Source organism: Strix aluco, chromosome 4 (genome assembly GCF_031877795.1).
Source record: "Strix aluco isolate bStrAlu1 chromosome 4, bStrAlu1.hap1, whole genome shotgun sequence".
Lineage (NCBI taxonomy): Eukaryota > Metazoa > Chordata > Aves > Strigiformes > Strigidae > Strix > Strix aluco.
In genome coordinates, this window is record NC_133934.1 from 31,827,711 (window position 1) to 31,854,292 (window position 26,582).

The 26,582-nt window shown below is 39.2% G+C and overlaps 2 protein-coding genes across 8 annotated transcripts in view; one reads left to right on the forward strand and one right to left on the reverse strand.

Annotated features, from left to right (window-relative positions):
• LONRF1 (LON peptidase N-terminal domain and ring finger 1) lies at window positions 1-15,955 on the reverse strand. Its single transcript, XM_074822619.1, has 12 exons — window positions 15,210-15,955; window positions 9,994-10,112; window positions 8,187-8,309; window positions 7,447-7,593; window positions 6,748-6,985; window positions 6,572-6,662; window positions 5,603-5,717; window positions 4,895-5,016; window positions 3,575-3,733; window positions 3,301-3,463; window positions 2,769-2,921; window positions 1-1,257 (listed from the first exon to the last, which is right to left on the reverse strand). The coding sequence occupies exons 1-12, from the start codon at window positions 15,832-15,834 to the stop codon at window positions 1,099-1,101; spliced, it is 2,214 nt and encodes a 737-aa protein (XP_074678720.1). The 5' UTR covers window positions 15,835-15,955; the 3' UTR covers window positions 1-1,098.
• Window positions 15,956-16,351: 396 nt separating this feature from the next.
• Window positions 16,352-26,582, forward strand: part of TRMT9B (tRNA methyltransferase 9B (putative)) — a 122,462-nt gene continuing 112,231 nt past the window's right edge. For 3 of the 7 annotated variants that reach the window (XM_074822622.1, XM_074822621.1, XM_074822629.1), the window contains exons 1-3: window positions 16,352-16,582; window positions 21,261-21,349; window positions 22,220-22,270. The gene's annotated coding sequence lies outside the window, so the exon portion shown is untranslated. The remainder of the gene's footprint in view (window positions 16,583-21,260; window positions 21,350-22,219; window positions 22,271-26,582) is intronic. The other 4 variants (XM_074822623.1, XM_074822625.1, XM_074822624.1 and 1 more) reach the window with 2 other exon arrangements.

Sequence of the window (26,582 nt, forward strand, 5' to 3'; positions counted from 1 at the left end):
TTACAAACTTTTAGCTTTTATTGAAAATTAAATATATTAGCAAAAGCAAGATTTAAGAAATATTTTACAAATGATTTACATACAAGAAAGCCAGTATCAGACATATTCACAAATATGCAAACCTTTAATTACAAAAAGTACCTATTGGCAGCATGATGCTAACCTTGCCACTGCAGTGTGCTCTACTGTTGATATGAATAAGGCATAGAACTCACATTTGCACCAACTTAAAAACTTCAAATAAAACTTTAAGCTTTTAAATCCTGGATGCACAATCCCCAATACACACGCACACTCTAAGATTTCTTCTTCTAAGCTCTATAAACTAACTGTGTACTCTGGAAGAACAGCCAGCCTGAAAAGCCCAGTAGAAATTTAACTGGTACTAGCATTTAGTTTTCGGTTTCCTCTTTAACATGTACAGGCCTAGGTATGTAAACCATATTCACAGTTTAAGTATTTTTAGACAGAAGTACCTTTTTTTTTTGTTTTTTGCATTTGTTCCTTAAAATTGGCTCTCAGTTCAGCATACAGTTCATAATGTCACCTGTTTTGTGATGCATACATTTACAAGATAACTTAAAAATCTGTGCCATATTCATGGTCAAGATAATTCAACAAGAGTAGTAATATCCAACAGTGACATTCAATACTATATTTCAAATATTTGTGCAAACAGCAAAAGAACAGTTGTATGAGGCAAACATTTGCAAAACCTTTAATACCTCCTCAGTGTTGTAAACCTGGACTGTCAGCCTTAAGTCCTGCACTTCCCACAGCTTTAAAAAGTCAGTGGCTAAAATTATCAAGTCTCAAAAAGGTTCTCTTCTACATAGTGCAAATTGTAATGTAGATAACGTGAAAAACATATCTAGCTGGATTGACTTTGTGCAATCGTCAGTGGTCTTCTCTCATACTTGAAGAAAGTGTGCATTCAAAGAACCATGTGGTTCAGGAAGTCGGGAGGGTAGGAGGGAGAGAGAAAAAGCAGTTCCATTACACTTCTCAAACCGGTGCTAGATGTGCAAAGGCAGCAAAAATTCCAGCTGCTACTACAACCAGAACAGAGTAACTTTTCAGGAAGACCCAGGCGGTTAGTCACTTGGACTGGTCTCTAGAAAAATATGTGAGTATATGCTGGATTTTTATCAGACGGTCTTTTAAAGACATCATGGAGAGAACTGACAGCTGATATCTGGGGTCTACTGGGAGAACAGCTAGAAGCCACCAACACCAAGCAGGACCATTGGGCATTGCCTAAAAAGAAAAGATAAGTTGGTTACCCATAACTAATTGTAGTGTAGTCGACTAACACAAAGACATCAAAAGTCAAAGCTGCCAATGACAAAGACTAGGTTAATGTTTGATACTAACTAGAGAATTCCAGATCCATGAGATCAGAGGGGTTCTGAACAGATCTCTTCTGATCCCTCCCCAGCTGAGAAATCAAGTACACTTCAACAAAGCTTGATGAAACAAGTACTTTTAAAGACAACAGAGGAAGTTCATAGCTTTCTTGGGAAAAGATGGCTAGGTATAGGACAGTCACCTAATAACAAGCCTCCCTGATAAAAAAATAAATCCATTAACTGTCATGCTATTCTCGAGGCTTGAATATTCTTGAAGCCTAACATTTTCATTGCAATTGTCTTTGTTATACATGAAGGACTCCTCTATCACTTCCGAAATCCACTCCCTTCTCATTACCTCCTAGACAGAGCAGGACTACCTAATCAGTTTCTTCAAAAATGATAAAACATACTATGTAAGTTTTTTCTGTAATTTATTCAATTCTCTACACCAAAAGTCTTAGATGTCATGCCCAGAACTGGACATAATACTCCTCAGCAGAGGTCCTATCACTGCAGACAGATTACCTCAGATGACTTGCAAAAATATTACTGGTAGTGGTACACTCCAGGATGACATTTCCTCCCTTGCATCTGTATCACACAGTTAACACATTTATGTTCTATTGCAAATCTCAGGTACATACCCACAGTATTGCTGCCCTGCTAGTTATCCTGGTTTTGCACATTTATTCTTCTTTCCTAGTACATTGCTTTAGATCTGTTCTTTTTATTAAATTGTCCTAAAATCACTTCTGAATTCATGCACTGGCCTCCACAGCTTCTACAGTCCTCCCAGATTGGTTAATACAGTCTCCTAAAAGTGTGTAGCAGATAAGTGAAGAACAGGCTCTCATAAGAACCCACTTCATATGTAATTTCACTTTGAAAGACAAATTTCACGTATTTTTAAACGTTACTTTTCTCCAGCCTCCATGCTCTCAGGATCTCACTGGCCGTCATTAATTGTTTATAACCACCATTAAAACAGATTGCTGCAGCTAGTTTCTTAAGAAACATTTGTCAAATCCTAGCAGCTGCAGCACTAGCTCAGAAAGGAGGAAAGCGGTATTTGTGATTACCCTTTTGCCAAAGATTACTGCCTGAGTGTGTCACAAGGAAGAAAATACAGGGTTTTTCCCCATTTGAATTCTAACAGCTTTACAAAAACCAACACTTTAAAATGCCACTGGAACTCAAAGTTTATTAGTTTTATCTCAACAGCAGCATATCATCCTTTCCTGCAAAAACTGCTAACAATGACAGAGTTGCCTTTTGCTGTTCATCGTAAGAGAAACAAGATGCAAACCTTATTGCCTTCGAAGTTTGAAAAAAGTGGTTTTTTTTCTTTTCATGTTTAGCAATTGTTAACAGGGTTTTTATTTTTTAGAAATAAGCACCTAGTCATTGATGTCTCACCTGTATATTTTCCTCCCTGTCAGGCATTGGCCCAAAGTGCTGAAGAATTTGAGTGCGAAATTTATTTCTTAAGTTTTGGAACCAACTGCAGGCCTGATTGTAAACAAAATTGTGAAGTTCTCTCAGTTTCTTTAGTTCTTCTTCATCAGCAACCTATAGGAGGAATGTTATGAAAATATCATTAGAGATAAAGAAACAATTAAGGCGTTTAAGCTAAAATCAAGAAACATTCAATTTTAACTATATTTAGATACATATTTCTTGCATTCTAAACCTTGATTGCTAATGACTGAATAGTAAAGACAACCTGTGATATTTTTAAAAGTTACAGCTTCAAACTATTGTTCAAACAAAACCCACAGTATTTACAATAATAAAAAAATGAAGCTAGCTTCCATTTCTTCCACACACTGACTCTGAATCTTCCAGTGGTCTGGGGATCTAAAAATTTGAAATGGACCTCTCAAGAACAAATCTAGCAAAAATCTTGAGATATTAATACTAGTAAGTATTTAGACAGCATGCTGGATACCTTAACATCTTCCAAATATTCGATATCTGCAGTGCAATAACCGTCTTTCATCCCTCTCCGTAAAACTCTAAATCTCTTTCCACCAACTGTATCAACAACAGACCGTCCATCAGGTAGAAAATGAACATTCCTAATTTGCAGCATGCATCCATAATCTGCAAAACTAGAGAAGAGACCTTGTCAGTAATGCAGTTACACACTTCTGAAAGGACATTTTTTATAATTAATAAAAGAAATAAGAGATGAGAAGCTTAGAATTAAGATGTAAACCTACCCATTCTGAGAATCACTTATACACATCCCAAACTGTTTAGTTCCAGTTTCCATACTTCTGCGAATCATTAGTCGGTATCTTGGCTCAAACACATGTAGAGGGCAAGGCACAGTAGGATATGCCATAGTGCAAACAAACATTGGAACATTCTTGGTCAAGCTTCAAGAGAACATCAAAAGAAATATATGGATTAAAAATCTAAATGCCAAACTATGCCAAGACAGTACATTTTTTTCAGTATGTTTGCTATATTTGAGGTCATGAAGCACTCCTTTAAAAGTTTAATGATAAGCGCATTGTAGTAACTTTCATAACCAATAGAAACACATACTAATAACAGTGATTGAATACCTATGTACTGATTTGAATACATACTGGACAATAAGCCTCCCAGTTAGTTAGTATCTAGTCACTGAATGAAGGGCTTTGTTTTGGGGACAGGAGCATTAGTTATTTTTTTTTCCTTTTTGTTTTAGTTTGAGTCACAGTTTTCCTGGAACTAAAAAGATGTGGCAGTAACTACGTAGTAGCTAGGTCACCATTTAGATTATTTTCAGTGATGGACTCCACATGATGCAACCCAGAGTATAATTTTTACCTTGCAGTATGCCTCCACAGAACTAACTGAAAAATCAAAACTTTTTTTTTCATGCTATTTTATCAAGTATGTACAGCTGATAGTTGATACAAACAAGTTATCATGAAAACATTACCTGGTATTTAATATCAATACCTTTCAGACTATAAAGCATAGCTGTAATGTATGGATTCTGTTACGTAAGTTGCATGAGCTATAGTTTTAGATAGTTTTCCAACATTTATAACTACAATACATGATGCTTTATGTATCTGAAGAACTCTACTAGAGATGAACATCAAGATTACAAAAAAATCCCAATGATTTCTTTTCATCACATCTATCTTTAAACAATTAATGTCTGTGATGAACTTCTCTGAAAGAAATTCAAGTATCTAAGACTGCAGCCAACCCAACAGGAGAATTCCATTAACAGCAGCAAAGCTAAAACTGAAGCTCCACGACAGTGCTTGCAGAAAAAGAAACAGAAGAGCATATTTTGTAGAGGACTTAAGAGCCTCACATCGCTATTATCAAAGTGTAATTTTGTTATTTCCACGGCAGTTAAAAAAAATGTTAATTTTCTGAAATACACATTTAACACATCAAATGAACATGTCTTTATACTCCTTCTTGCATCCATAATATGCCATTATTAATAATCACAAAAATGATAAAGCATTTCTAAAAAGGATTTCCATACTAATCTCTCAAGTTTTCTAGATAAAAGATAGTAAGCTTACTTTGAGTGTTCAGCAGTTTCTTCAGCATGAATTCTTTTTCTCTCATATAATTCATCAGACAAATATTTCATTATTAATTCCTCCAGCAGCTCTGTGATGCTGTATTTTCTGCTTGCAAGGTACTGTAAGCAATTTTAAAAAATATATTAGTATTTCTTTTCATATATATATATTAACAAAAGGCTTGAGAAAATGCAGCTTTTATTTAAAACCAGGATATATGAATTGTGTCATAAATTAGATTTAAACCCATGAAAATTTACAGCTCTGAAGTTCTTATGGTTCATTACATAACACCTGATGTTACTCTAGTATTTGAAAATGAGATTCTCTATTTTAGTTCTTAGTGTGACAACATGAGTGTCTAACTCAGTTCATATTTCTATGCTTACCAGAGGCAGAATTGATTTCCCAGGTTATACAGCCATACAAATAAATGTACAGAAATCACAGAGGTTTTACTGAATAATTACCAAAGTCTACAAACACTCAGGATTTAATTACCCCAGTAAAGTAGATGGCCATAGAAACATAAAACATAAGACCCCGAGGCAAACCTAATCAACTTGTACTAACAAATGTTGTCTCAAGTTTTTCCTTTCTAGCAGCAACCCATAACCCAAATGAATCCAAGTTGTAGGGTTTAAGTGAAACAGTCTTTAAAATGATACAGTACTGGTATTTGTGAGCTCTACTGAGAAACAGTACCTCTTTCAAACTTTCCTTACAGAGTGGACACTGAGGAGCATGGTCTAAACACCGTTCCAAACAACCTTTGCAAAAAGTATGTCCACAAGGGGTTGTCACTGGCTCATAGAATAGCCTGAAACAAAGTTATTAGAAGTTAGATGCGATGGCAAGAGCACGTTTTGCTAAAAGAGTCAGTGATCAACCTCTTTAATTTTTAAGACTTGTTATACCATAACAAAGCAGAGAAAAAATTAATCCCATGTCTCCTTATTCTACTTTTTCCCCTATACTGCAGTTTGTTTCCATTTACCACCACACCACTCATTGCTTGTTTTCTGATGAATCTGGACACCTGTCAACACTAACTATCTAAAACATTTATCCCAACATACAAAGATTTTGGTCTCACTATATAGAGATTCAGAATATGCAAAATTAAGTGATTCTTTGAGGAGCTAAGTTGTTTTAGTAACAGTATTGCATACTCATAACATAACTACGGACAGTTTAGTAAACACCATATGTTTTAAGGTATTTATTCCGAAAACCAAGACAACTCAGTAAGAGCTTTCAAATACATCAGCTACATTTAAGCAGACTAACATTCTGAAGTATCTACATCTCCTAGACAAATAAGAGGTTCACAGGCAATACTTCTAAGCATTAGTCTTCCCAAAACAAGAAATTAAATAGTTTTATTGAATGAAAAAAACCCTTAACATTTAACCACAAATGTCCTTTTAAGGTTACCAGTTAATTATGCCAAGTTTAATTTAAAAGGCAACTTGATTAAAATAATGCTGTATTATAGCACTATAGCAAGCAAAAAATTTATATAAGCATTTAACTGCATGGGTAGAGGAAGGCTGAAAATTACTGACTGATACCAGAACTCATCACAACCTGTAAGTACCTCAGTTTATATGTGTAACAGATATGTGGCCAAGCATCTATAACAAAAATACTGGATCAAAGTTAAAATCTTACCTCATACATAGAGAGCACTCAAAATCTGATACGTCAATCAAATCCCCTGGAATTGTTCCAAAAGCCAATGTCACGTCCCTTTTTGTACTTTCTAAGGAAAAGCAAGACAGAATAGTCCTTCAAAGAAAGGCACAAGACAGTAAATACTTCACATTTCAAAGTAAGTGACTGTTTACCTCCTTGCTTTTTGTGTTTGTTTCTTCCATCTTCACATACAACCGTATCCTGTTCTGAAAAGGAAAGCTTTCTCTTCAACAAAGCACCTTTTTCTTGGCCAGAGAGGAGGGGTTCAGAAGACACTCTCTTTAAGCCATCTTCCTTGGCAAGGTCTTTTGTTGAATTAAGAGCATGAGCAGACTGTGCACGATTTAAGCTTCCACTGACAGGCTCCAGTACATCTGATCCTCCTAAACTCTACAACGGTAAGATGAACTGAACTGTACTTAGAGTCACACAAATCTAAGTATGTAAGATGTGAGCATGCAAAGATATATAAGCCAAACTGATACCCACAGTTAGTTTGTTCACTAGTTAACTAGAGAAACTGGTAAGTCAAAACAGCACTCAAATTTGTTTAGCATTAACAATTTAAAAATCTCCATCTGCTTCAAAGAGAAGAAAATCTGTATTTCTCTTTATTTTGAAAGCACCGATATCAAATCTCACACCTTCTAATAAGTAGTTCACTGGAATGAGGAGTCTAACACACCAAATGAAAACACATTACTCCCAAATCACAATTCTTTTCTTCCAATTTAGCCAAATACAGAAAGTCAGCATTTAGGCTGGAAAATAAGTATGACAAGTAAGGGTATCAGAATGTCCCATGTTTGCATATCAGCCAAAGAGAAAAGTTATCCTGTAGTTTTTCTTACCTGCTCAGGACAAAGCTGTAAGTTGCAGCAAGATTCAGTCACCTCAGAACCAAGTATAACAGGTTTATTTCGAATATGCGGTGAATTCCAAGCAGATTCCTTCAGACTCTCTCCTAACTTCTCTGGTGACAGCACATCACACAATGTCTAGAAAACAAACGGCTAAATATTCACAATAATGAAAAAGGATCTAGACATAGCTTTATTACAAAACTACATACAAAACCGAGAATTTAATCTATATGAAGTAATCCTCATAAAGCTTTATTTAAGCAGTAACTGATAAAGAACAGTTGAGAACAAGCAGAAACCTACATACCAAAATTACTAAGAAGAAATTTATCTAGAAATCTCTTCTACCTCAAGTGAGAGAGCTCTTCAAACAGAGTGAGACATTATCAATTCAGTACCATGCAGCTTTTTTATTATCAAAGAAAAACTGTTATGCTCTGGGCCCAAAAGAGTTCAACTTCAAACATTTAACTTGCTGCCAGTTTTCCAGACTTTCATTTAGTAATTTCAAACACAGCATATGTATCTTTAAGCATGTACTTAAAAACGTGTACATTAGGACTATCTCTTCAACACAGTATGATATATATCTTGAAAGGAACTTATCCTGCCACCTGAACCTTCTTTGTATGTATTGGGGATTTTTAGATGCTCAAAGTCTACCATAATGGGAGCTTTATAAAGGAATCAAGACAGAAATAATAATCCAGTTTAATAAATAAAATTACCCTTTCTACTTCTAGCTTGGCTGGAAGAAAGTCCTCATCAAGGGCTAAGCACTGTAGAAACAGCTGTAAGGCATCACCTACAAAGCCAGAGTCTTGCAGCACTTTTCCTTTCCGGAAGTAGACCTGAAAACAGATACCACAAAGACTTTTCTAGAGAGTATGTAGAACTGCAGTATTCATCTTACAGGCATTACAAGAGAGTAGGAATTAGAACCCTAAATGACAAAAAGAATATAGCTCTTCAACAGACTTCAGCTGTGCACAGTGTGAATGATCTATATGCCTTGTCTAACATACATCCACTACCGTGCTCGAAAAGAGTCGTGGGATAGGCTGGTGTTAGTCTTCTTCCAGTTAATTTGTTTCAGCTTACAGAAAGCCTGACTAGCACCGAATTCACAAAAGGCCTTCATTTCCCCCTTCTGTGAGCCTTTGGAGGGGAAAAAGAGGGACACGAAATGCAAATTATTACATAACTTCATACAACAGCTCACAGGATACCCCTTCTGCTCTCTGTTTTATTAAAAGCGTTATGGTTTCAGACTGCAGGAGAAGGGTAACTACAAAGAAGACAATCCACACCACCATGCATCCCTCACATACATCTTAATCTACGTTCTTAACACAAAACAATGCACTTTTGGAATTGCTTGCTCCAACTATATTTTATTCTTGAACACTAGACAGCAGCTAGGGGAAAAAAAAATCTGTATACTATTTTCTCTGAAAGAAAAAAAAAAGCAGGAGAAAAAGACTACTGAATTTTGCTGAGCCTACCTATAACTATATGACATTGGAACTAAGTAGTCCCTTACCCCACATCTCAATTTTAATAAGTTCTATTTTCAGTAATATAAATCCAGGTTAGAGAAAAACAACAGTTACCTAACAAAAGTTCGATAAAACAACAATATCTACCTGTATATAAGATTTTGGATAATGGCCAGAAACTGAACTTTAAAAAAAACAAACAAAAAAACCCCAGAGTGCAGTTTCTATAGAACAACTGCCAGTATTAACAGTAGCATCTGTTAAACAAGTCTGTAAGATGAGGGCATGCCTCATCATTGACGGATTTGGGCTGTTTTATTAACATGTATCCTGAAGAACGAAACTATGCTAACCCTCCTCTTATAGAGAGTTTATTTTCCTACAGAGGTAAGAATTGTTAAAGGAATCCATCAAACCAAACTCAGTTAGGTGAAGTGAGGTTTCTTTCCAAACATACAGAAAAAAAGTAGACAGTACAACCAATGCCGAGAGGCAAAAAGTAGGATGCTTTCTGAATTTGCAGTAGTCACAGAACTGCTGAACACAGGAGATGCCAAGACAGCAGCAGTTATCTCCCCTTGTGTGGCAAGATCTTGCTGCTCCTGCTGTGCTCAGAGTTTAGCTGGTACTGCAATATGCAGTATCTTACACTTCTGAAGGCCAGTAACTGCCCAGCTGCCTGCACTGTTTGCAAAGCTCTGTTCCCACTGAGTTTCTTTGGGCTTTTTAAAGAAAAATTTTCCAAGCTAAACAGTAAAGTGTTTAATAAAAAATAACAAACAAAAACCCCAGCCCACAGCTTTTACAGGTTACATCACCATAAACTATCCCAACTCCAAGTACATTTGTCAATCAGCTCTAACCTGCCATACTCATCAGTAGCCTGTCTCATAAGTAACTATTTTAAGATTCCTTTTCACATTTTGCATGTCTTACAAGATAACATTTAAGGTAGCTGACCTAGGTTCTTAACTTGATGTGAGCATAATTTAGAATTCATTAATTTTATAGATAAACAGAGATCATATCAACTTACCTCTGGCCAATTTGGCATTTTAGAAATAACAAAATTTAGATCTTCTATGGCTGTTTTGTATTCTTGGAGGCCAACATACGACTCAGCTCTGTAAATTCTTAGCATAAAGTCACTGGAATCTGAAAACAAAAAGTAACATTTTTAGTGATTCAGAAATTTGTGGGATTTAATTAGATATGCTTTCATAGTGATATGTCATAACCACTTCTGTGTGCCATACTTTCAAAATTACTGGAGTACGTTCTCCTGCACCCACCAGTGTTTGGGTAATAAAAGTAGCCATAATTCCAGGCTCATGTCTTTCAAGCTAAACATCATATTCCGGACCCCCTAATGTATCTTGCAGCAACAAGAAAATATATTTTAAAAGATCTAACACTGAAGCTGACAGAACAAAGTATTGCTCAGTACTGCTGTGACAACAAAAACTCAGAACTAGGTAGACCCTAGCTTTACAGTACACCCATTCAAAACCACAGAAAACTGGGAATTCACCACACTTGTATTAAAAAGTCCAAGTATTACAAAGTTTGCTTTCAATCGTTCAAACTCTTATTTAGACTGTCATTTGTTTCTGTAATACCCAACCCCTTCCAACTATGGCTGGAGATACAGATGCCACTTTCACAATGTACCCATCTGGTAAGTACCAGAAGTAGGCTTTAATCACTGTGTGGTCTGAAGAGATGGCCAATACCAGAAAGCCTTTAACACAAGCTGACGGTCCTATTGTAAGAAGTTGTACTAGTGGAACTTCTGTGACAGAAAACACTAGTATCTGTTCAGTAAAGACAAGTTCTCATGTCCAACATACAGCATTTTGCACTTTTAGTAAATCTAACAGGAAGCACACCTGTCTCCATGTCACTAAAACTATGGTTTTCATAACATAACTAATTGTAGTTGTTGCTTGGAAAAAATGTCGGCACACTGCTTTGCTCTTGATTTTTTTAAAAAATACACCCATGTTTTTCACTGAATGAGATAAGCAATTTAAACATTGGTCTATTTCAAACAATACTAAAACTAAATAATTCTTTAAGTTTGTTTCAACAAGGTTTTCTTGGGAGAGGATCATTTCAATGCGATGTTCTATCTTAGTCTATTCTAAATGTCTAGTTTAAATTTTCATAATTTCCAACATTAGCTTGTTTTACATTTAAAAGCCAGACTGGTCAACAGTCCCATGCATTCCAACATACTGCTCTGTATTTAGATCCACAATGCTACAAGTAAAGAGACTTTAATGGAAAAGAAAAGGTTAAGAAAAATCGAAACTCACAAGTTTTAGCCAAGATTTCACAACTGAAACTAAAGTGTCTTTCTAATCCTAGATGTCTTTGAAGTTGACAGTTTCCCTTCAAATACAAATATTCCCAAATCTGGTTTGTTTGGTTTTTATTTTAGACATAATAAAACGTTTGTATTAACAGAAGTCTGGGAAACTGACTTAAACACCAATTCTGCAAGCAGAACAACTCTGAAGCCTGCTTTCCTGTGGCTTTGTGTTTTGTGACTGCTATAGCCTAGTAAGGAGGGAGCTCAGATCAAACTCTTCAGACCATTTTTTCTGTTGTATTTGACTCTTTGGTGTCCAGCAGAGTTAGTATGAAATCAAATTCTTTTCTCCAGAGGTAGCAGCAAGTGCGGGTCTTTGTTCTCTGATAAGCTACCTATTTGCACATAATCAGAGGGAGATCATCTTTCTCAGACTTTCAACTGTATAACATGACCTGAGGAACTCTGAGCCTTCTTTTCTGGGAGGAGGGTGACGGGTAGTTTGAAGATAAAAATGTGAGTTCAAGTCTACAGCAGGTGAACATTTTGTCCATTTCTTTTTCAATGAGAAAAGCATGATTCCGACTGAGCTGGTACAAAACAAAGGGCTGAAGCAAGGAGTTTAACTGGGACCCCAACTCTGCTGCTGAACACACACAAACACTGACAATGAATGATCAATACATGTAACAAATTGGACCTCAATATTTGCAAGACCAAAGGATCTATATGTCCAATTTTGCAACCATAATTTAATTTCTAGGCTTTGTAGTTGTGAAAACATCATTTTGCAATGTTTCAGCAGATATTTTAATGTTTGCCACCTAAAGAGAGGATGCAAAACTATTTCAAATCCTTAGATCAAAGACTAAGCAGAGCAGAAACACAATTTGTGCTTGAATTTTCAATTTCAGAAATCCCTCACTTTTAGCACACCCAAACACAAATGGTTTTGATAAAAAAGACACCAAGTACTTCCAGTGCGGAACTGTGCATTACTACCTTCATAGGAAAGTATACAAAGGTGTACACACAAATACGCATTCTTTTTTATACTACTTCCAAAGCATCTGTACCTGGCTACTGTCAGCATAAGCATACCAATAAATGGGCCATCTCTGGTCTGATCTTGCACGCTGGTGGTTCTTAATAATATATCAAATTCCTCAAAATAAAAGACATGCACGTCACAACCATTATGCAGAAAAACTTTAGGACACAGTATTTATTAATACAGTACTATAGGGTCACCCCAATGGATCAGGGGTTGGGCCTTCCAGAGCCCAACAGCCTTGCAGAATCCAAGAGGAGGCTACCTAGACTACTGAAAGTGCACAGCAGAGAAACAAGAGACAATGGTTATGAACTGAAACAAGGGCAGTTCAGACTTGAAACAAGGAGAAAAATTTTCACTATGAGGATAATTAACCTTTGAGCAGGTTGCCCAGAAAGCCTGGGGAACCTTCATCCTTGCAGGTTTTCATGATCCAACTGGACAAAACCTTAAGCAAACTGCTCTGAACTCAGTGTTTATTCTGCCTTGAATAAGAGACTGATTAGTCAACAGACCTCCTGAGGCCCACTCCAGCAGGAATGATTCTGTGATCCAGACCAAACTCAAGCCTATGAGCTCTGTGTTTCAAGCTACTCGATTAAAGACAAGCTGCATTTGTATTTTAATCCAACAGACTTTAACTAAACTGCATCATTTCAAACCCTGCAAGGAATGTATTAACCATATGAATGTTAGTTAACATTCTTCGTGTTTTTCAAAAGTCACTTTTGCACCATGGCGAATATTTCTGTCAGATGTTTCAAGAAATGTAAGAAAGTTATGAAAAGATGCCATTTGAGTAAAGGTTTAGTGCCAATGCCTTATTTAGGACATCAGATTCATAGTTACCAGTTTTTTAACTCTCTATCTGCATTAAAAAGAAGCAGAGATGAACTAGTAGTGAGGAAACACTGAAACAGAACATGAATGATTTTAAACATGAATACCTTTCTTATGCTACATTTTTTCCGCCTCTAAGTGCTTTCAAGATTCATGTTCTGGAGGAAGATAGAAAGTGTACCAGCAGCTACTAATTAGTTCTCTATTGGCCTGAAATAATTTTCAATTTGTAGTTGTGAGCCCACAGCTCTAAATTCACATTTAATGTACGCCTGCATTCTGATTCATGAAGTTCTTTAGTATCTTTACCAGAATACTTGGAATATTGATAGTTCTCAGGACTGGAGACACAGGAAATATTTGCACAAAGAATCTTAAACTGAGCTTCTAGCACATGTACTAAATTTGAATAAACTTTTGGATAAGCATCACAGCTGGTAACTATTCTCAAATTTTAAACCCATTTTAAAGCCAAAAATTAAGATGTAGCTTCACAAAAGGAATCAAAATTCTTTCCCCACAGGTATCTAAATGGTATAGCTAAATCCATAAAAGAAAGATTAACTAGGGTCTGTAGAATTAATTCTTTTATTCTTTCAAAGCAATTTTGAAACATGAAACAGGACCCCTGTAAACATCTGTGATCAAGAATGGATTAATCAGTTTGTACCCTGAAGGCCACTGAGTTTTGACTCCATTTCTTCGTGAGCTGCACAAGTCAATGCTGTATTTCAGAACACACAAAGAAAAAGAATTCTGCTTCTTACAGTTCTGAGATTTAAAATACATCAGTCACTTTCTCAGGTCACATCCCATATCCTACATTTTGGAAACATCCTGCCAAATAATGTGGAATTAAAAGCCACAACTGAGCCTTTTTAAATTTGGTTGCCAAAAGGCGTATAAAATATATCTGAGATTTAATCCCACCTACCTTGGAAACAGTTTATTCTGGAACTAGATCTAATGTATCTCCCCAGAACAGACTGAAAGGATCAGACTTATGCAAGCTTTTGTTTTTTTCTTCACTACAACAACAAATGTAATACACTTAATCTGTAAAAATATTTATTCCTAAATTTCTGAACAGAAATAAAATGGCATAAATGAAAACAGAACCCCACAGGTCACCAGGTGTTCAAATCCACGGTCAAACAAAACCAGTAAAGGAATCTGTCACTGGATCCACCTAGGATCACAAAAATTTGACTGCCTCTACAAAGACTAAACTCTGAAAAACTGACTGTATCTTAAAGCGTTCATGGTACCAGACATACTGCTTGCGATCGATACAGGATAGTCTAGCAGCGTGCCTCTACCTCCCGTCTTTGCACCCTCTCTCAACACTCTATTATAAAACTTCAACCACACCCACCTATGATGTCACTGCCATTACACAACCTGTCCCCCTCCATGCCTGTCTGCTTATGCAACTGGGCCCGGCCTGCTGGGAATTGTCTTGATGTCACTTAAGACTGTGAAAATAGGTCTCTCTCAGGAAACAAGGTTAAATACAGCAACAGAATTTCTCTTGCTCATGCACAGCGACCACTAAATACAAACGAAAACAAAGCCCACAAACTCTTCTGTACACAAGTCCCACGAAAGCATGCAGGGGCAAAAAACCCACGACATGAAGAAGCCCCCGTTGGACGCTCCTCCGCGCTTCTGAAGTGCACCCCACTACCAGCCCTGACGCTCAACTCGGCTCTGAACAGCTACACGTCTTGCAATCGGTCCCTCCACTCCACCGGACTACGGTGAAGTTCCCCGAATCCTCTCAGCAAACTCGAGAAAACTTCGGATGCTCTTTGTCGGTCCATTTCGGTCGCTGACACCTCAGTAGCAGGGGAGAGGGGCTGAAAGGCAGGAAGGAAACGCACGCACGCCCACCTACTCGCCACACTTCCAGCCCCCCGGGCCTGCCGCGCTTTGCTATCGGCTCGTCACGGTCCCGCGGGACCAGGGCGGGGAGCGCGGCGGGACCCCGCGGCTGAGGCCCGCGGGACCGGGCGGAGGACGAATCTGCTCCACACAGCCTTACCTGCTCGCAGCGCCTGGCTGGCGGCGCCCAGAGCCTCTCGGAAGCGGCCCTGGGCCAGCAGCTCCTCCAGCCGGCTCCCGGTCCTCGCCCTCTCGCACTCGCCCGGGAACCACTTCTCCGCCAGCTGGTTGAGGACGACGCTGGTCCGCAGCGGGGCAGCGGCCGTGCTGGTGCCCCCCGCCGGCAGCAGCCAGTCCCGGCAGCGGCGGCAGCGGGCCCGCAGCTCCCTCCGGAGACAGCGGCGGCAGTAGGTGTGCCCGCACGGGACGGTGACCGGCTCGCTCAGGAACCTGCCGCAGCCGCAGCAGCGCAGCGGCCCCTCGGCCGCGCCCCCGCCCTCCGCCGCGGCCCCGCGGCCCCGGCTCCAGCCCAGCCCCTGCCGCAGGCGGCAGTTCAGCACCAGGCAGTCCACGAGGGTCCCGAGGCGCGGGGGGCCGGCGAGGGGCCCGAGGCACAGCGACGCCAAGGACGCGCCCACCACTTCCTTCAGGCGGTGCCCGGGCACCAGCCCCTCACCCGGCCGCGGCAGCAGCTCCCGCGGTCCGCCCGCCTCCTCGCCCGGGCTGCCACTGCCACCCGGCTCCGGCGACACCTCCGAGCCCACGGCCACGGGAGAAAACGCCATCGGCCGCCCGGCTCCGGCAAGGGGGGTGTGGCGCTGCCGCTCCGGCCGCCGGGCTCGGCTCCGCGCACGACGCTGAGGCACTGCCGGCGCGGGGAGGAGGAGGAGGAGGAAGCAAGGCACCCTCGCGGGCGGGGGGGGGGGTGGGAGGGGGGGGGGAAGGAGGGGGGGGTCACGTGCGCGCCTCTGCGCGCGCGACCCGGGGCCACAGTCCCCCGCCCTGCGAGGCGGCGGCGGCGCGCGCCCAGCACTGCCCCCCTTTCAAACCTCTCCGCCGCGCGCCCTCAAGCCGCCGGCTTACATAAAGCGCTACGTCAGCTGACGGGCGGGCGCGCCGGCCATTGGCGGCGGGCGACGCCACGGAGGGGCGAGGTGGGGGGCGGGCGCAAAGTGGAAGGAGGTTACAAAACACCGCTCCACGCGCGCGCCGCGATGCGATAGGGTGGGGCGGGGCTGGCGCCGGGCGGGCAGGGCGGGAGTCACGTGGGTGGAGCGGGGGCAGGGGAAGGCCCGGCCGGCGGTGGGGGGAGCGCCGCTCCCTCAGCGCCCCGCGCCCTCAGCGCCCCGCACAGCCCGGCGCGGCGCAGCCCTCCCCGCCTCTCCCGCCCCGGGGCTGAGAGAGAGCGCGGCGGGGAGGGAGCGCCTCAGCCGGGCCGGGGGGAGGAGGGTAGTTGGCCGGGGAAGAGGGACAGGCCTGCGGGCTCCGGGTTGGCTCCTGGGAGCGGCGCCGCTCTGGGGAGCGGCTGCTCTGGTGAGGGCGGCGGCGGGGGACGGGACGGGCGTTAGCAGCGGGACTGGGGCTGGGGGCGGGTAGGAGGCGCGGGAGGCAGCCGGGCGCGGGAGGCCAGAGCCGCCGCGGCGGGGAGAGGGTCTCCGGCGGGTTTGCGAGCGCCTGGCGGGGGCCGGGGGTCTGTAGCTGCCGCGGCCCCAAGGCTCGGCCGGGCGCGTGCCCGCGGGGCAGCCAGAGCGCGGCCGCCCTCTCGGCCGTTGGCGCGCGCCTCCGGCCGCTTGGGCTGGCCCCTCTTCTTTCTGTGTTAGGTTTTCGATGGAGGACACGATAAGATAAAAGTTACAAGATTAAGCAAAAGCTCCTTGTCCTTAGGGTTTATGTATTTCCTCCTCTTTTCTTGAGTGTTTCCAGCACTTCGTGTCGCACGCCCGCAGGATGGGGTCCGATGCTTTCATTGTTTAGACCTGCTGTGCATGCGCTGTGCCGTAACACCCAGTTGGTGCAGCAAACCTTATGTTTTCCAAAGTGTAAAATAATAAGTCGAGCTATTTTACTACTTATTTGCACTGTTCCAAAGTGTAAAATAGTAAGTCAAGGGGAAGTACCTGATATGTTTTACCTAAACCAAATATTAGTCACAGTGCATTTTCACGGTGAAATCTTCAGGGTTTCCAGCTGTATGTCAGCCTCTAATGAAAACCTAAAGTCTACTGCATAAGTGCTATGTATTTACAGTTGCTGTAGTGCCTTTTTTTTTTTTTTTAAGTTAGAAGGCTGTCATAAATCCAGAAGTCCCAGGTAAGTATAACAGTTCCTCTGAAACCTTCCAGGCAAGGCTTACACATCAGGAAAATTCATTTATGGCCTTATGAAAGGAACAAAGCTATATTCAGTCTTCAGCTGTATTTTACATATGACAGGCTGGAGGATGATACTGAAGGTTACTAAGAGGGCTATAGGCAAAGATGCCATGACTGGGAATAACTAGACACATCTGGAATTAGGTGTGTTTTGTCTGAAGTCAACCACTATAAACCACATCTTTTGTCTTTACAGTAGCTCTTAAGTTCCTAAAGTCAAAGAAAAAAACGTTACCATAATTGAAATATGAGGGAGAACATGGGTATATTTTAAACATGGATAGGAAAGATAGCCTCTTAGAGTAATGCAATAAAAAATGGAGTGAGTTAGGAAATGACAGATGCCTGTAGTGAGAACTTGAATGGTGATGAGATGAGGTAAAACACTTTGAATTATTATGAATGGTTTTAATGAGTTGTGGATTCTGTTTTAGACATGTCAAATGTGAGTTGGCCCTTCACAAAGTATCGGGGAGATAAGCAGAGAATTTGGACATAAGTAAAACTGAAAGAAGTACTGTTGGCCATCATTAAAGAGAACGGTAGTTTATTATGCATTTCAGATTAGATTACCTGTGGAAATGGAGAAGAAAAATAAAACAGGACAAAGTTCAGAGCTTTGTGGGACTTCCTTAAAAATCTGGAATTACGATAGTAAGGTTGCAGGAACAATTAAAAACAAGTAGAAATGAAAACCTGTTTCCTTCCACCATTGCTACTTCCAATGACTCCTTTAAAAGTTCATATGTTAGCATTTATACCAATGATTGAAGCAATATTGTCATCTACAGTCGGCTATTTTGCATAATTCCCAGTGTACAGGAACAAAATATGGCTTTGTCAGTCTTGGGGTCTTGGAGCAGAAGAGTTGAGGTTTTTCCCATCATCTTTCACTTCACAACAATTGAAAACATTGAAAGAAGAGAGTTGGGGTAGGATGAATGAATAGATGGGTAGGGAGCCTGACATTTTACTCTGCTCTCACCACTTGTAGAAATCTATCTTCAGTATTTTTCTGCAGAGCTTGCTCTTTCTGCTAGCAGTACTTGCTGTCACTGTATCCCCTCACTGTCTCCTAATGTTTGCGATACATGCTGTTCTCTACATACACAGTTGCCCTTATTGTCTTAGGTCTCTCTTGGGAACTCAGGGCTTCCATGCATCAAGAAAAAAAATTGTCTAGATTCTGATAGACAAAAGATTTATTTTTGCTTAAATTTGTTCTGTGTGGTTGTAGAAAGTTGAAGTTCATTAAATTAAAGATACAGCCTTCAAATTCGTTCTTAAATATATGTCAGCAGTATGCTGCAGAAATAGAGGGAATCCTCTGGATCTGAAGTAGTTTTGGAGCCTGGCATACTATGGCTGGGTTCAGGAAGGGTATAAAGAAGTTCATAGAAAATAATCCATTACATAAAAATAATCCCTGAGACATAGACCTCTGGAATCTGGGAGATTATTTGGGGAGAAATCTGACTCTATATTCACCTTGTCCTTATTCTCTAGCTGTTAATTTTTATTACTGTTGGAAAGAGTGTACTGGGCCTAGTTGGACCTTGGTATTACCCAGTGTGGTCATTCTTATATCTTTAAGCTACAGTTGATTCTTCACGCTTTGGTATATTATTTCACCTTTGGCATATTTAACTAAACAAGAAAAAAATCAATTTTCTAATCTTTCACTGTGTTGCCATCAGGATATGATAATTATGTAAGAGAGGAAAAAAAAAAGACATGTAACTTTTTACTAGATTAGATAACACACACAGCTCCACCACCACTCCATTAAAAATAGTGCACACACAAAAACCCATGTTGGGGTTTTTTTCTCTAGTAGGGTCAGATAAATGATACTTTAAAACAAAACCAAACCATGTCATTGTGCAGTTCATGTGAACCATTCTAAGAAAGACTTTGGGGATTGGCCCTTCCCTTCCTGCTGTAGAGCAGCAGTATTTTACAACTGCTTATGTAAGTCTTGGTTGTCCTTGTTCAGAAAGTTACCTACAAAGTACTATTCCTTTCTTAAACTTTTTAAGCTGTTGATTCGATGTTTCTATAAGCAATTCCTTGTACAAGTAGTGTGCGCAACCCAATTAAACATGAGATGACAATAAAATAGTGTTTGAAGTTGTATTTGACCCTGCTTTAGGTACATTATACACAATTACTCTGATTTAAGATCTTCAGAAAACAACAGCAGTATAAACAAAATGAGGCAAAACCAACCCAGACTGAGGGAACAGGCAGTGGCAAGCAGTGGACCTAAAAATTAATACCTGTGTACTGGAGATCTGGAGCCAAGCTCCATTTTACAGTCTTTCTTGGCATATATCCCAAGAAAAATTAGTTAACCCAAAGAAGGTAGTTCTAAGAGAAATGTGGTAATGGATTTCTGGCTGTTTCCCTCTATTTCTTTAAAGGTATCTAGTTAGCTATCCAGCTGTTGTAACTTTTTGCCAAGATATGTGTAGCAAAGGCAAAATAACATGAATTGGAGAAAGATTAGGTTAGGCAAATAAGTCATACTCTTAAAAAAAAAAAAGAGTCATAATGTTCCTGAGAACTAATTGTTCTACTGAGAACCTAACACCTTTTCCTCTAAGAAAAAATAAACATGTAAAAAGGAAATAGAAAAACCATATTAAAAAAAGAAATTCTTGAATGACTTTTGAAGACCTTAGCTGATGATGTTTGAGTCACTCCAGCCCTGGCTAAGAATGAATGCTCAAAACCAACTTGGTTTTGTTTTATTTCAGTTTGTTGCTTAGTAGACTTTTGTGGCTTTAGCGAGATAGTTCTGGCAGACACTTTTAAATGGAAAAATGCTCAGCATCACTGCAGTAAAACAAATGCCAACCTTTGTGCAACACAGTGTTGGGCAGAAGTTGGCTTTGAGTAATTTTTTAAGTACGAGAGGTCACAAAACTGCATTTGCTGCTTGGTCCCAAAAGTTAGTTAAGTTGAACTGAACAGGGCTAGACTGCTACCACTATCTCTGGCATTTCTGTACAGCACTGCAGTATGGGTTTTCCAAAGGATCTTAATTCCCTCTGAGAAAACTGGAGCTGTGGAAATAAGGCCCTTAGTAAATTATTTAATTACACTTAGTACTTATGTATGCACTAGTAAGTATAAAAAAACCCCAAACAACTGCACGGAGGATAAACAGTTAACTACATGTTGGAAAGATAAGTATCTCATGAAAAATAAAAAGGGAGGTAATGACAGAGTTTATTGGCTAGATCCAATAAAGGACTTAAATACCTAAAGCAGGATTTAGGGAGAATTCAGGTGCCTAAATCCAAAAATGCAATCTGAGAAATCTCACACAGCTGCTGCCTAACCCAGGAGATGCCTAAAATCAGAAGGCTCTTCCTTGGTTTTAATTTGTATCTCTAGAGTATCTAGGGTTTTCTGTGCAAGTTCAGTGTGCAGCACCTAGAGCATTTTAGCACCTATTTCCCATTCAGCTGTTTACAATCCTCAGTTTAAGTGTCAAAGGGCTCTCTTTTGTCAGTGTTCTCAGGCCACACCAAGCATACATTCATATTCAGAGATTCTGAGTTTGGTGTAGCTGCTTGCGTTTAGCATGAAGGATGGGGAGATTGAATAACCTTTTATTTAACAACCAATCTGCTAGATTACTAAGAGTTGGAAGATTCGGTTTGGTTCTGAGTGTTTAAATCCATCTCCTCCCCCCAGGTAATCTATCTTAAAGAGTGACTGCATGAATTTATATTGCCTTGGGAGCATGAACTAGAGATGAGGATGTGTCACTCCCTGCTAAATGCCCTGTTTCTTGGGATAAATCTCACACATCGTTTCTATTCCTACAGACTACAGAATTCTTTGCTTCACAGTGGCACAACTTTAACAGGAATGGAGCAGAGTCGTCTTTGTTTTCAATAGCCCTGTCTCTTACTGGGTAGGATCACTTTTCTGCCATATGTTGACTTGAATCTTTTTTGTTTAACGGGGATACACAGCAACAATAGGTTGCTATATGGGAGACGTTTGTTTTCTCACTTCCTTCTGTTATCTTGGCTGTGATTTAACAGAATACAGCAAGCCCTGCTCCATTTTCTTAACTGAATGGTAGTTGGATCCTACAGTTGAGAGGACTGTAGGCTGTGGATTGTAAGCACACTGTGGTGTCAGTGGCCTGGCCTGAGTTAAGTTTCTAAGGAGTTACAATAATACTGCTGTATTTCTTGCAGACTAGCATTAGACAACCATGATGCCTCAGGACGGTACTAAACTTCATCATACCTACTGTATAGCATACATGGGTATTTCATGTGAAGTTCTAGATTTTTTGTTGAGGAAGGAAAAACAGAAAACTGAAAACCAGTTTGCAATCACATAATTTTAAGTGTCCAGTTAACTTGTTCCTTTGCTTGTACCAGGACTGAATGTATCCCCTTCTAAAATGCTACACAGTTGTCACACATAATATTGGCATGTTTGGATATATATGAATATGTTTGTATGGATATTAATATCAACTGCCATTAATGAGTGGGGTTTGGTAAATCTGACACTTATACTTTGAAATTGTGGAAATATGTTGACTGTCCTGGAAACACCAATGAGTGGAGTCACTCATTTAAGTTCATTGTATTTTTTTGTTTCCCATATGTGATGATACATGGTTGCGCATTCCAAAAGATGTTTCTATGTGTGCAAGACAACAAACTTAAAAATGTGATCAAGAAGGTTTTATTTTAAATTTCTCCAGCTTAAAAAAGTAATTTGGCTCCAGATATGACATGAGTCATATTTGTCTTTTCTTTAGGAAGAGAATCCTTGGACTGATTGGACTCCTTCCTTCTGCCATTGTTGCCTGGTAGGAGAGTCGCATATAATCTACAGATTTATAAAATAGCTAAATATTCAGTGGAACATTCACTCCTATTAATATACGTTGTAATTATTCAAATAGTAATGCACTTATAGCGTGAAATACTAAATTTAAAGAGATACAGAGCTCTGCATAATCAGATACTTATTCTTGAAGTTAAAGCTCTTAGTGCAGGACTGTAACTGAATAATGAACAAAAAGCAGAATAATAGCTAAGAAAGTACTAAAAAGACTTTAAAGAAGGATTTTTTTAAAATAAAAAATTGATCACTAAGAAAGTGCAAAAAGCAAATAAATCAGCATTTTTTCAGTTTATCGGGATGTTTTCCTTCAGCTGAAAGTTGCTGGCTAGCAGTTGTGTTGCATATACTAATTTTTTTTTTCTGCGTGTTAATGAATTCACATTCAAGAAGTACAAGCTGATTATTTTTAAAAGAATGTAAGCAAAAGTAAAAGATAATGATTGGGATATATGTTCTGTGTTCTAATTTGATATTTAAAGGACATTTTATTTTGGTGTCTGTTTATATATTCATTAATATTTTCTAATATGTTCCCATATATATATATATTCTCTAATATATCCCTCGCTATCAAGTTGGATGTTTTGCATATACTTATGATCATGCTCTGAGATAAATTATATTCATATATATTTAGTTTTGAATATATTCTGCCAAATAGGAGAATTCTCTTTTAATTTCTAATAGTTATTGCTGTTCGTTCTTATACAATTAAAAAAGAGGGGGGGAGAATTAGTAATTTCATCATATTTGCATTAGAAGTATGCCTCTATTGTAAAACCAAATCTTAAACCAAGGGAGAAGAAAAAAAGCTTATTGTCTTGACATCTAGCCTCTTGAAAAAACACAATTTTCTGGGTAGTCAATGATAAATGTGGAATTAAATTCAGAGTTTCAGTCAATTAAAATACATTTTAATAAACACATACAGAAATCAGAAAATACTTTGCAGCCTACTTTTAGTGGTGAGGAAAAAAAAAAATGTTACTGCTAGACTGGACTTTATAATACTATTGACCATGATTGTCAAGTACCTTTGCCTACAGCTGGACAGTGTACATCAGTACTAGATAAACCACTGAGTTTCCAGATGGTTAATGATAAACTTACTAGTCTTTAAAAAATCAAAAGGAGTTGATACAGTTACAAAATTTGGGTTTACTTATTCTTCTTAGATTAACTCTTTAGGATCAGAGCAGCAACTTCTCCTTGTCTTAGATATTTCTCATTCATAGAGTTCCATAGAGTTTGCATGTATATCTGCTTTTTCCTTATCTAATGAGCATCCTTCCTTCAGAGGTTTTAAAACTCTGGGCAACTATTTCCCATCAGTGAGAACAGACAATCCAGGAATCTTCTTCAAAGACTATAGATAGTACTCTACTAAATGTAGTGTTATGTGAAGAAAATCTGAGCTGGACAAAAAGTGATTATTTTAAATTTAATCAAGGTGGCAGAAAGCATTTAATTAAATGGCCTAATTGACGGTAATTTATCTCAGCAACAACATAAATGTTACAGTTTATTCTGACTATTCAATATTCCCTTTCTACGTTGGTTCATACCTATTTACTATTACTTATGTACTATTTGCTTCTTGAACATTAGTAGCATCACACATCAGCACATTGTGCATATAGGCTGGGATATCACAGCCACATCTTTTCAGCTTTTCCTACAAGCATACTGTAGGAAATGTACACTTTTATATCACTTCTGCCAAAGACAGCAGATGATAGGATTGAATTTGGGGACTATTAGTTTTTTCAATGGAGCACAGGCATACAGGAGAGAAGTGAACACTCTCCAATTTTTCATTTCAGCATAACTGTGTAAAGAACATTTGGTGTTTCGGTCTTTCTCCTACCTATTTCTCCTTCACCATATTTATGCAACAAGATAAGTGAGTACCTGGTCTTTGGCTGTTGTCCACAAATGATCTATGTAGAGACAAAAGAACACCTCATTTAATTTCATATTCATTCCTGAAAAAACAATAAGACTTTTTTTTTTTTTTCCCTCCAACATATATTGGACATAATTTTTCCATGCAGTGGTACAAAGTTTCAGTCATATGAGTGTAGGCTGATCACACTTTCTCCCAGGTGGCTCTGCGGTAAGTAACCCGTCCCAAATGGATTCTGTCTTACGTGTTCTGTCCTTATCATACTACATATAAGCATTACATTTTAGGGATCTTTTTTAATGATTTGTGTCCCTCAACTCCTGATTTTCCAGGAAGGTTTTCACAAGGGCTGAAAGACTGTGATAAACCCATGCATATGAGAGTATTTTTTAAATCACATAATATATTCTATTTATCTTCGTATTCTACCTCTAATCAAAAAAATCACGATGCTTTAAGTGAACAGCTTATCCTGCTGTTTTTCAGGGGTTTGCTGCCATGCTGGATCAGTTTCACATTTGCATTTTGCTGGGTTGGTATTGGCAGTTCACCTGAGAGCCCCACCTCACACCCAGTTCATGTGTGTCCTTCACCAAAGAGCTGAAAACTTGACAAGCTGTTGTCATTGTTTTCCTTTCTGACACATTGCAGAGCCTTCTTGTTACAAAATACTTGGTTGGTGTCCTGGGGCTCTCAGCTGTGGAGATTTGATGTATGGCTCACTGTGTCAAGTTTCATCACTCCTGTAGTATTTCATCTTCCCCCTGATACTGCTTTAACACCCCAATTCCTGGCCATAAATCTAAGCCAAAAGTTAACTATGTAGACTAGATGTAAATATTCATTATTAATTGTAGAAATAGAAGGTGCAACATATTTTTCTTTATTATATTTAAACATTTATTTTTTAAAAAATTACTCTTCGAGGTTCTTTTTTTGGTATCTGGATTACCTTGATAGAAATGGTGAGTGGGATACTCTGATGTTTACAGTACTAAAGCCTGGGGGCTAACAGACTCAGAATTTTTGAGTTCTGCAACATCATTAACAAATTAATACTCAGCCCAGTAATTGATTCCAGGCTTAAAAGCAGGTTATACTGAGTGTAGGCTGATTCATATCTTAGGCAGAGTAGCTAAGTATTAACTGTTATGGTTAAGTAAACAATAATACATCAGAATGAAAGGTTTCCGAATAAACTGTGTGCTGATAGATTACAGCATATCAGAGCCTGCACGCCAAGAATGGTGAAATGTGAGCAAAAAAGGCGCCAGCCTGTAGTCTAATTTGTCCAGATGTCTTTCTCATTGAAAAAGACACATTGTAAGAGAAATATTTGAAGAGGGAAATTTAGGTAGAATAAATAATACTAGGAAGAAGATGGAAGCAAACAGAAAGGTAGTTCATTTGCCTTTTCCAAAGGCATACTGCAAATCTCTTTGAATATATTTGCACTAGTGGGACTGTCCTTCTTACTGAAATCACCTCTTTCCAGATGGCATAAAGCTGGCAAGTCATGGATGTGGCTACTTTCTGATGTCACCTAAAGCAAAATATAGTTGTGTTCAGATTGTACCATAGCTCATTTCCCTGTGTCCACAGTGTTTTGAGAGTACAATAACTGGGAGGAACCTCTGATCCTTCCTTTTCTGCTCCAAACAGGAGTATATGAATGATAACATGCGTCAGTAAGTCTGAAATATGTCTTCAGTCTTGGTGCTGCTTCATTGTGAGACAGTGACTACTTTCTGAGGATCTCAATGGAAAGCCATAATGCTTTTATCAATTCTTACTGCAAATAACAGTTTCTCCCCAGAATTACTGTTTTAAGAAATCTTGCTTTAAAATCAACCTTGCTTTAAGGTGATTTACATAAGAAATAACAATGCCTATAGAAAGGTTGATCGTTGTTTTTAAATAAGCACTTGTACAATGTCATTGTCTTACATGTTCTAGTCAGTTGATTTTTTGAAAATTTTGGATTTCAGAATACAGGGTTTTACCTTAGATTCCACTTTTTTTTCCACTGCATACTTCATTCCTACAATTCTCATGTCATTATCCTATTAAAATTTAAATATATACATGAGTATGTATGTACATGTGAACAAAGTATTTACAAGCTTTTTAAAAACAGTTTGCGTTAGCTTCTGTAAGACTTAGTGTTTTGTGAAACAAAAATTAAGTAGAGTTTTAAATGAAGAGAGTAATAAGTGCTATTAAATATTAAAAAAAAAAAATCTGTAAAAGTGGTACAGTGTGCTTTTCTGCATTCCAGAACTTTCAGTAGTTTATCTTCCCTGTGATCAGTGTGCTATGCAGGTCCTATTTTAGAAAGGCCTACCCCATTTTGGTTATTCAAGCTATT

Excerpts from the sequence above, each read along its gene's own strand:
- LONRF1 (XM_074822619.1), bottom strand. The coding sequence starts at position 15,834 with ATGGCGTTTTCTCCCGTGGCCGTGGGCTCGGAGGTGTCGCCGGAGCCG. Across the intron at positions 7,594-8,186 it reads CCAAGCTAGAAGTAGAAAGG|ACATTGTGTGATGTGCTGTC; the intron begins GTAATTTTATTT and ends TTTGTTTTCTAG. Across the intron at positions 6,986-7,446 it reads TACAGCTTTGTCCTGAGCAG|AGTTTAGGAGGATCAGATGT; the intron begins GTAAGAAAAACT and ends TTACCGTTGTAG.